The 9,469-nt window shown below is 45.5% G+C and overlaps 1 protein-coding gene across 3 annotated transcripts in view; it reads right to left on the bottom strand.

Moving 5' to 3' along the window:
• Positions 1–37: 37 nt before the first annotated feature.
• Positions 38–9,469, bottom strand: part of lnx1 (ligand of numb-protein X 1) — a 54,801-nt gene continuing 45,369 nt past the window's right edge. For all 3 annotated transcript variants that reach the window (XM_055045789.1, XM_055045788.1, XM_055045790.1), the window contains 7 exons: positions 9,091–9,299; positions 8,364–8,774; positions 6,747–6,881; positions 4,134–4,311; positions 2,845–3,094; positions 1,491–1,649; positions 38–1,106 (listed from right to left, as the gene is read on the bottom strand). In XM_055045789.1, coding sequence (XP_054901764.1) covers positions 971–1,106; positions 1,491–1,649; positions 2,845–3,094; positions 4,134–4,311; positions 6,747–6,881; positions 8,364–8,774; positions 9,091–9,299 — 1,478 coding nt within the window. In that variant the 3' untranslated portion in view covers positions 38–970. The remainder of the gene's footprint in view (positions 1,107–1,490; positions 1,650–2,844; positions 3,095–4,133; positions 4,312–6,746; positions 6,882–8,363; positions 8,775–9,090; positions 9,300–9,469) is intronic.

The following is a 9,469-nucleotide window of genomic DNA, read 5'->3' as shown; positions in this document are numbered from 1 at the left end:
TATGAGCCTTTCTGGTGAAACAACAACAACAAAAAAGTAAATGTTAATTTTTTATTATTTTTCTTTAAATGAGTTTATTGAGCATTTAACCAAACGTACCATCGTCAGATATACTACGCAGGCCGAAGCGTGACAGACAGAACCACAGCAGACAAACCTCAGGCCCTCCACTGATACACGGAAACCAAGTCAGTTTTTTTTTTTCTTCTTGAAAGTAAGAAAATTTGTAAGGCCTCCACAAAATCTCCTATTTAAATGTTATTTGTTAACAAGTTACGAAGACATAGATTCCTTTTTTTTCATACATTTTCTTTGCCAGTGGTTTTAATAACTCAGCCATAGCTTCTGAGACAACAGAAAAAAAAATGAAAAAAACAAACAAAACTCACAGACGACTACTTGGCAACGTGTCGAAGATGACAACCACTGTCGATACAAACAGAATAAAGCCTACGTTTAAAGGCCATACGACAAACAAAAGAAACATATCGCAAGTACTTGGTTCGGTACGTTTGTTTTTGATTTTTCTTTCTTTTTTTTTTTAGACACCCAACATTTTACGTTAAGAAATGTGAGTCCAGCTTGACGTATTATCCTAATATACATCTATTGAAATTGGCAACGAGTCGTGTCTCCTTTCTGTCCTCCCACCCGACTCACTGGACGCTGTTCGGTGTCCTCTAAGCAAGACAAGCGTCCGGCCCGGATCTGCTCCGGTTCAGGATTTCCGTGGGCGGGAGAGAGGGCGAGTCAACCTTCTGGTCACAATCCAGTCTCTTATCTGCTCCTCCTGCAAAGTCCTGGCAAAGTCCCCAGGCAGCCCGTCTGCGGCGAGGCGTCCGCGGTGCCGTCCTGAGCTACTCTTCCCACGCAGCGAGCTTAGGGTGGTCGGCCGGTCCATAGCTCTCTGCCTTCCACATTCCTCAGTCAGTGTTGATAAAAGCGATACCGGATGGCTTGGGAGCGCCGTTTACAGCAGGCTGCCCGGCCAAGACACGATGGTCAGGGTGATTCTGCCCCGGAGCTCCTTCAGGAGACGAACCAGTCCCGTGTGCGTCATCCCCCACGTGCTTTTTCCGTTCACCTCCAGCAGGATGTCCCCGCATCTTCATAAAAAATAAAGAGAGAAATCACAAACCTTTGTTTAATTTACTGTGTCATATTCAGCGTCACCTAAGAAGTATTAATAAAGCCGTAGTATGTAAGTTTTCTAAAAGAAATATGTTTTTATTCTTAAAGCTGTTAGTATGTCGTTACAGAGTAATCTGTGATGGAAATTTGAGCTTCTCTGCCTTCTCTCAGTGCAAACTAGAACCAACCAATCAGAGCCAGGAGGCAGGTCTGAGGATTGTCAATCATGCTTGTGTATATGATAGTATGGTATGAAAAAGATAATCTGTGAAAAAAAAACAAATCAAGATTTTGCTAATGAAAGTTGAATACTGCAGCTCAAAACGACAGATGTCTGTAAGGTAACACTTGCTGAATACCTTATCCTGCCATCGTTGTAGGCGGGGGTCCCCTCGACAATGGAGCGGATAAAAAACGACTGATTGCAGTTGACCTCCTCCTGGCCTCCCACAATGCTGAAGCCCAGGCTGCCCGATGTGCTCCGCCGCAGAACGATGTCTTTGCAGCAGTAGAGATGTCTGCGTGGGCCAAGAAGGAGATTAAGCAGATTCACCTTTAAACAAACTGTTTACAGGTGAATAAACAGTTTGGTTTAATCTTCATAATCTTCCTGGATATGAAGATTAATAAAGCCAAGACCGTCACCAAAATGTTTCCATCGTTTGCCACATTGGAACTACAAACTCTAGGGCACACGCATCAAACTCGAGGCCTGGGGGCATAATCCGGCCCGACGTAGATTTTTATGTGGCCCTCCAAACTTCAGCCACAAAAATGCGTCAATCAGGTCCTCCAGTTGTGAAAACACAAGCAAAATCAACGGTTCCCCACATTTTTGTTTTGCTCTGATGCACCACTTGATCACAGGTTTTCCACAAAAAATTGCTGCAAACGTCGGATATAAGTGACCGCTAACCTCCGACTGTACGTGGCAGCACCACTTACTTCTACAACATGACCATTCGGCCTCACTTGATGTCAGAATCCTTTGCAAGTGTTTCAAAGTCACAAAACTATCACAACATCCTGGATGGACTGATCAACATGGAAAGACATTGATCAGTCTGTCTTTCCATGTTGATCGGTGGAAAGATGCGATATTAATTATTTGCAATAATCATTGCAAAGAACATTATTTGACTTTTAAGATGAACCGATTGAATGTAGAGATGGCTATTTTTTAATATGTAACCATTTTTTATGGAATATGATACATTCTGCCACAACCAGCCCTTCAGAACATTCTTGATCTAGATGTGGCCCAAAATGAAAATTAGTTTGATACCCTGTTTCTAAGGTATTTTTGTTATTATTATTGTTTTAATTTGTAATATGGAAAACCGACATTAAAAAGGTGAAGAAAGAAACATTCATTGCTTTCAGCTGCACCACTGAATCCCCTCTTTTATTCCACATAAGCAGGAAAAGTGGCAATTTGTGTCAGTGCAAGACTGTCTCCATGACGACAACAAAACCTTGCATGTATTATTAAAAACCCTTCAGTTCTCAGAGGTTTTAGTGATTTATAAGTATCGAATATTTTCTTTAAAAAAAACGCCTTAAAAGTACAATGAGCGTCTCCTTCCTCCTGTTTCTGTCGAGACGTCAGCGTGTGCCCGCTGGGGAAGGTCAAAAGGACATGTTGGAGCTGCGGAAACCAGAAAAAGTTAAAAATGTACAGGCGAAGACAGAGATCACAGGAGGGCCGCTCACCTGGGGACCTGCAGCCAGGAGACCCAGAGCGGGGAGTAATCGTCGTTGGGCAGCGGGCTCTTGGTGCTGTCTGTGGGCGACGGCGTCAGACACGGCGGCAGCGTGAACTCCGGCGGGTTGTCGTCGTCGGGCGGACGCATCTCCAGGACCTTCAGCACGACGGGAGAGGAAGTGTTCTTGAGGTTGGCCACCGCCTCGCCTCGCGTCACCCCCGTCAGATCCATGCCGTTCACATTGAGCAGAATGTCACCTGTGGGTCGGGGGGGAGACATCAGAGTCGAGGGCTTATCTTCTTTCTGCTTAATATTCATCATTCTTGCATCCGGACCACAAAGACACTGAAACCAAAGGGCAGCTGTGGGCTTTTAAAAAGCCTGCTAATGATGAAAGTGATGCAAAGATGGACAGTGCAGACCGGCTTGCTAGGAAGCAACACAAAGGACACATTTGCCCTGCGAGAAAATGCAAATGAATGCACAGTTACGTTGCACAAACATCTTTCAGAAGCACACAGAGACAGCTGCTGCTCTGTCCCAAATGAATCCGGTAATGTGCACCTTGAGTCCCACACAAAGCAACAGACTTGATCATTTTATGAAGTCCTCATATTGCTGTTTGTGCAACATTTGTCCCGCTCTTCCCGTAAACGAAGCTTCAAAACTGCCGCGTTTCCATGAAGAACATTTATTTTTGAAATGACAAACCGCGCAGTAATATGGTCAACAGCATCACAACTACTGGAAACACAATTGGAGATGTGATCTTATCCTGGGGACCAACAACTGTGCAGTGGAAAAGAGAAAAAATAATGTTTAGGTTTGTTTTTGAGGAATCAGATTAAAAGGGTGTAAGATTTTTATTTGCTAAAGTTTTTCTCCTTAGTTTTCCTTCTCCTCACGATTGTGCGCTAATTTTTCCTTGTCTAGTTTGTAGTTGCAATATAAAAAAAAAGAAAAAGAAAATTAATCATGACAAAAACTTTAAAACAAAAAAGACAGTTTTGCTAAATCCCCCCTATGTTGTGGTAAGTTTTCAACTCTGCTGCGCTAACGTTTTTTTTTTTTTTTTAAAGAATCGACACGAGCAGCCGAGGTTTCTGCTCCATACGAAGTCATCATCGATCTTTTTGTTCGTGCTCTTCAGTACAGAGAGGCTCATCCGCGACAGGCGGCCCGCAAAGATATTTCGCTCATCTGACGAAGCACGACAAATAAGAGCAATTGCCAGTGATGCCACGCAATTAAATGCCTGTGAGATTTCAAGCACAGATTGGCAGGCGGCCATGTTACCTTTGCGGATGGATCCCTCCTGTCCCACCACGCCGTCGCGGTCCACGTTTGTGACGTAGATGGGGAGGTCCCATCCTCGGCTGGACATGCCGCCCGCCACCGTCATGCCCAGGGAGTCGTATGGCTCCTTGGTTAGTGTGACCGTCTTCTCGTAACACGCGGGCTTCTGACAGGAGTCCTGCACAAAACACAGAGAGGCCAAAATGAGGCCAGGTTGTTGTTTGTTAGAGATTATTCACGTCAAAATCTGGTAAGTCCTGCTGGTAAGTCCTGCTCCACTGCCACCTTCTTCAAATCAGACGGAAGTGGTGTGAAACGTTTGCGTTTCATTTGTGCCGCTATCATTTTAAAGATATTGAGAAATGTTTCCAGAGGTCATGAAAGGTCAAACCACCACCACCTTCTTCAAATCAGACAAAATCAGCTCAACGACGTTTGTGCAGCAAAGGTTTTTGTTTGTGCCGCATTGGCATTGAAGATATTAAGGAAATTTTAATTTTGTAAAAGTGAGAGGGGGGCTGGCTGACCTTTGACCTCTAAACTTTCATCAATATCTTCAAAGCCAAAGTAGCACAAACATAGTTGAGTTGATCGACACCAATGCAAAATTGCATATGGGTGGATTAAGCATTTCTTCAGACTGTAGGAAGCCGGCATCCTGTCACTGTGACGTCTCTTCTCCTTCAGCACACATTCTTCTTTTTGTGATGGAGACAATAAAGCGAAAGCACACGAGGAGCTAACTAGCACCAAGGGCACCTTATTCAAACTGCATGTTCTAATTAAAACTGCATGTTCAGGATGGGTGACGGGCGCGTTGAGGTTGACGGGCCGGAGCCTGTGCCGCTCTGCTGGCGTGGCGCGTTCACATGTTTCCGCCGCGCTCGCAGCAGATCTCCCTCGCGGTCCCGTTATTGACCCGGGGGCTCAGCACTGACTCAAGCTGTGCCTAAAGTCTCCAGAATCAGGGGCCTCCTACGCACCGCGCAGAGTCACGTTCTCTGCCCTGCAGAGCGGCAGCTTTTTAATAAGCGGTAATGGTGTCTAGTAATGGTTGTTACATCCTAGCAGAGTTCATGTAGCTTTTTTTAAAATTGTTTTATGATAGGCTGAGGTAATAAGCCGCTGGTCTTATTGACAAATTTACAGTCGAGGCGCAGGAACTCATTTCGGGGGGGGGGAGAATCAACAGGGGACGCAGTCGTAGTTCTAGGTAATAATGAACCATTACCCCTTTATTATCTGGAAGCTAATGTTTCAGCGCACATAAAAACTTTTTAGAAACATGACAAACTGATGTTGGAAGGCAGAAAGAATTGGTTTGTTGAATGACTTGGCAGGTGACCTCGCAAGCACCAGCTCTTTCTTTACGTCTAACCAGAGCAGAGTGACATGACGACGGTTGGATTATGTCACCGTTTTGTTGTCTGCACCATATCTCCTGTGTCCTCTGGGTTCACGGAGACCAAAGCAAAGATTTTGCTCCTCTGCATTCACCCATTATGTTCAATCATTGCTGCCAGGAACTTTGTGTTCTCCGGTTTTTAAATTATTATTATTTTTTATTCCATGGTTCCAGGTTACACCTGACTGACTGAATGTTTCTCCATTCAATCGTCTCTATTTTGGAATCGGCTATTGACTAAAGTACTGCGACTAATTCTGTTTACTTTCCTTTCCTTTTTCCTCTCCCATAGCAGATCCATGGATGGATTCTGTGTTTAGTCTTTTTCCTGGAAAAAAACCTTTGAGAAAGCCGTCTCTGCAATTTAGAGAAATGTTTCAGAGTGTTTATTTAAACTGTAAGCTCACATCTCCGTAAGATTTTCTGTATTTTACAAAAAAATGATCTATTTTCCTCCACTCAAGACGCTTTTTAAGAGTTTCTAGGAAAAACTTCAGCGCTCTGTGCGAATGACGACTTGATCAAATCTCAGGCAATCAAGAGTTCAATTAATGTTCTTAAAAGTGTTTTTTTTTTCTTCTTATTTACAGATACCACGGTCCCACAGTTTGGCCTATTTCCTATGATGCTCAGCAGTTCAAACTTTATATTCTGAGCCTTTCTTTCAAGTCCAAACGGGACCGCCCCATAGTTTAAAGACGTGCACTTAAAGAGACGAATGAAAATCATATCCTGCGTTTTTCTTGGCAAAATTCTCTGCAGAGGTTAAACTCATTGTGATTTCTGGCTCAATATTTCCCATTTAAAAAAGAAAGAAAAAAAAAAAAGCTGACTGCCCATTCAGCGAGAGCGCCAGTAATGAAGATAGAAGACCGTGAGTCTGCACCACTATCGCCTTCGTTTATATCAAACTACGGGAAGAGAACAGTTAGGAATCTTTAGGCAGCTGTCAGAAAAAAAAAAGAAATGTACGTGTGCTGCAAATCTGTGAGGATATGAGATAGAAGACGCTCTTTGAATGACATGCTTGACTTTGATGGGAGAAGAACGGCTGCATGGATCATTTGCACCTGAAAGCGAGTGTTTATGAAAGGAACAAAGGTTTTCTCTGGGTATTCAACGGGGCTCATATCTCCTGCACATATAGATACATGTCTCTGTGTGTGTGTGTGTGTGTGTGTGTGTGTGTGTGTGTGTTTGCTTCTCACCAGCAGTGTTTGCTCCATGTCCACGGGGGAGTACGGCGGGGGGCCGTCCATGCCCCATGGCCCCTCTGGTAGGATGTCTGGGTTGGGCAGGCAGATCTGACGAGATACCACGAAGTGCACACTGTGCTCGCTCGCCTACAGTGACCAGCAAAGACAAGCTTGGGCTTCATGTTTGAATTTCTGGAAGTGGAGACATGTTTTGTATTTTCGTGTCACATTTCGAGAGTAGACTTTAAGATCGAAACCTCCTTTATCTGATTGAGGCTTTTGCCCGTCAGCCAGACTGACCGGGTCTCTGCAGCCGCCTCTCTGCTCTCGTATTCCTAGAGAGATTTCTGCTGCCCTCTCAAACACGCCGCTGAGCCCTGAATTAGCCAGTCCCAACCATCATTGCCCTAATTGGACTAATTCAATTTCTTCCCTGCCAGTTCGTAATCTCTGACAGAAAGTGGCCGATCCGAGAGGCTCCGGTGAGACCCAGAGGGAGCCAGTCAGACGGCGCAGACAGGAACTCCGAGCCCAGACACCCAGCACAGTCAGCCGTAAACACAGCAATTAACCGCCATTAACCAAACGCACGCCATCACTGGCTGGCATCAACCAGGAATCAGAGGGGGCCGCACGCCTCTCTCCTCCCCCCTGAAACCCGCCCGTGCGTCCGTCAGGGGAGTCGCCACAATTAAGCAGCATTAACTGCGGCGAAGGCAGACACAACAGCGCAGCTTGACACGATTTGCTGGAATCACCGCAATTATCTTTAATGCCGCCGGGAGGCGGAGTATGAACGCAGCACGGCTGGTTCTGGTCTGCAACAACGTTTAGGTAGAATGTGTTGCCACCGCAGCTGCAACTATTGGTTATTTTAGGAATCAATTGTTCTATTGATCAAATATCTGACAGATTAATCAGACGATTAATCGATCAATCACGGGGGAGAAAATGGGACGTTCTGCAGATTTTTCATGTGACCAATTAAACCTTTTTTTATGCAATATTAGAAAAACAATTACACTTTTTTTTAAAAATGAGAATATAAATATTTCATTGCCTAAAATGCAATAACATTTCCTTTAGTTATAAACCAATATATTAGCATATAACCAATAATATTATTATCAACCAAAAATTATTAACTAATAATAATTGCATAGCAGTAGGTGCTTAATAAGAGTTTTTGTTTTTTCACAGCATTTTAACTGGGTGAAGCTAAAACTACGTCACTCGAGTTGTTCTGGGTAGAAGAGATTTACAGACAAAGACTTTTTTTAAAGCTTAAATGCATGTTAATATATTTTTCCTTCAAATGTAGTTTAATGGCTTCTCTGATGGTGTTGTTTCAGCAAAATGGCCTTTTTAAAAATTCTGTATTCACCAGTAAACGATTAATCGATGACCAAATTATTTGCCAATTATTTCAATAATTGATGAACGACAACTACTTGTTGAATAACGATTAATTGCTTCGTTATTCAACAAGTAATCTACTGTTCTGATGAATATCACAATTAATTAATGCATCGAGTTATTACTCACGATTAATCGTGATGAACCTATCATCCTCATCCCTACTCATAACTTTCCAAACAGAGCTGATGCTTGGTGCCTGTCCCGACTGACCTGGATGAGCAAAGCGGCGTGCTCCGGCGCCCCGTAACGCAGATCGTGCCCGTTGATGGCCAGCACGCGGTCACCCACGCACAGCTGTCCGTCACGCGCGGCCAGGCCTCCCTCCAGCAGGTGGAAGATGTAGACCCCGTGCTCCTCCGCTCGCCGCACCAGCTTGATGCCCAGCTGTTCGTCCGGCGCGTTCTTGTTCAGCACCACGTGGACGCTGTCGTCTCTCAGCGGCTGGTGCGGCAGGCCGAGAGACTGGTGGACGCCGCCGGCTCCGTGAGCGTGGCCGTGCGAGTGCGAACGGTAGCGGTGCCGCTGCTCTCTGAGCACGGTCAGCCGCAGGAGTTGGCACGGCTGCCTCAGGGTCGTCACGGCGAAGTAGTGAGGCACGTTGCTTATGTCGATGCCGTTGACCTGAAGGGGGAAACAGGAGGGACGTCGGTACGGTCCATTCGCAGGCAGCGCCACTCGATTCTCGGGAGCTGCGCTCACGTTGACCATAAAACTTGGCAAATTGGAAAATGAATTTGTTTAATGATAACACAATAAAAAAAACTTTGCTTTCAAATTGCTATACGTCTTTGTGCTTGAGGTGGCTTTTAAAAATTGGTGTACTTCGCCCATCTTCAATGGCAACACTTTGGATGCAACACGCCAGTTTGTAAACACCAGCAATGTGCTCATGGCGCACGTTTTTAATGGAAACGCAGCTTTTGTGTCATTGTCGTACCTTCAGGATCATGTCCCCGGGCAGCAGGCGACCGTCCCGAGCGATCACCCCCTCCCTGTAGATATCCTGGATGAGGATGCGAACCAGAGGGGTCTCGTTGCCGCCGACGATGCTGATGGCCAGCGGGTCCGAGGGATCCTGCCGCGTGATCTTAATACTGGTGAGCTCGCCGTCGGGGATCAGGTGATGGAGCTGCGGAAGAGCCAGCACTGACGGAGAGAGCACAGGGAAAGGACAGCGTCTCATTTTAAAATCGGGAAGACAGGGGATTGTGAACGGATAGAGGAGAGCGCCAAGGGAGAAAGAGCGGCAGGCCACGGTGGAGAGGTTCGGCCGTGGAGCCAGCTGCAGCCTCCACTCCCTCAGGCCACTACAGCAA

This window comes from Poeciliopsis prolifica, unplaced genomic scaffold (genome assembly GCF_027474105.1).
Source record: "Poeciliopsis prolifica strain line A6 unplaced genomic scaffold, Auburn_PproV2 SCAFFOLD002, whole genome shotgun sequence".
Taxonomy (NCBI): domain Eukaryota; kingdom Metazoa; phylum Chordata; class Actinopteri; order Cyprinodontiformes; family Poeciliidae; genus Poeciliopsis; species Poeciliopsis prolifica.
This window is presented reverse-complemented; position numbering and strand designations above follow the sequence as displayed.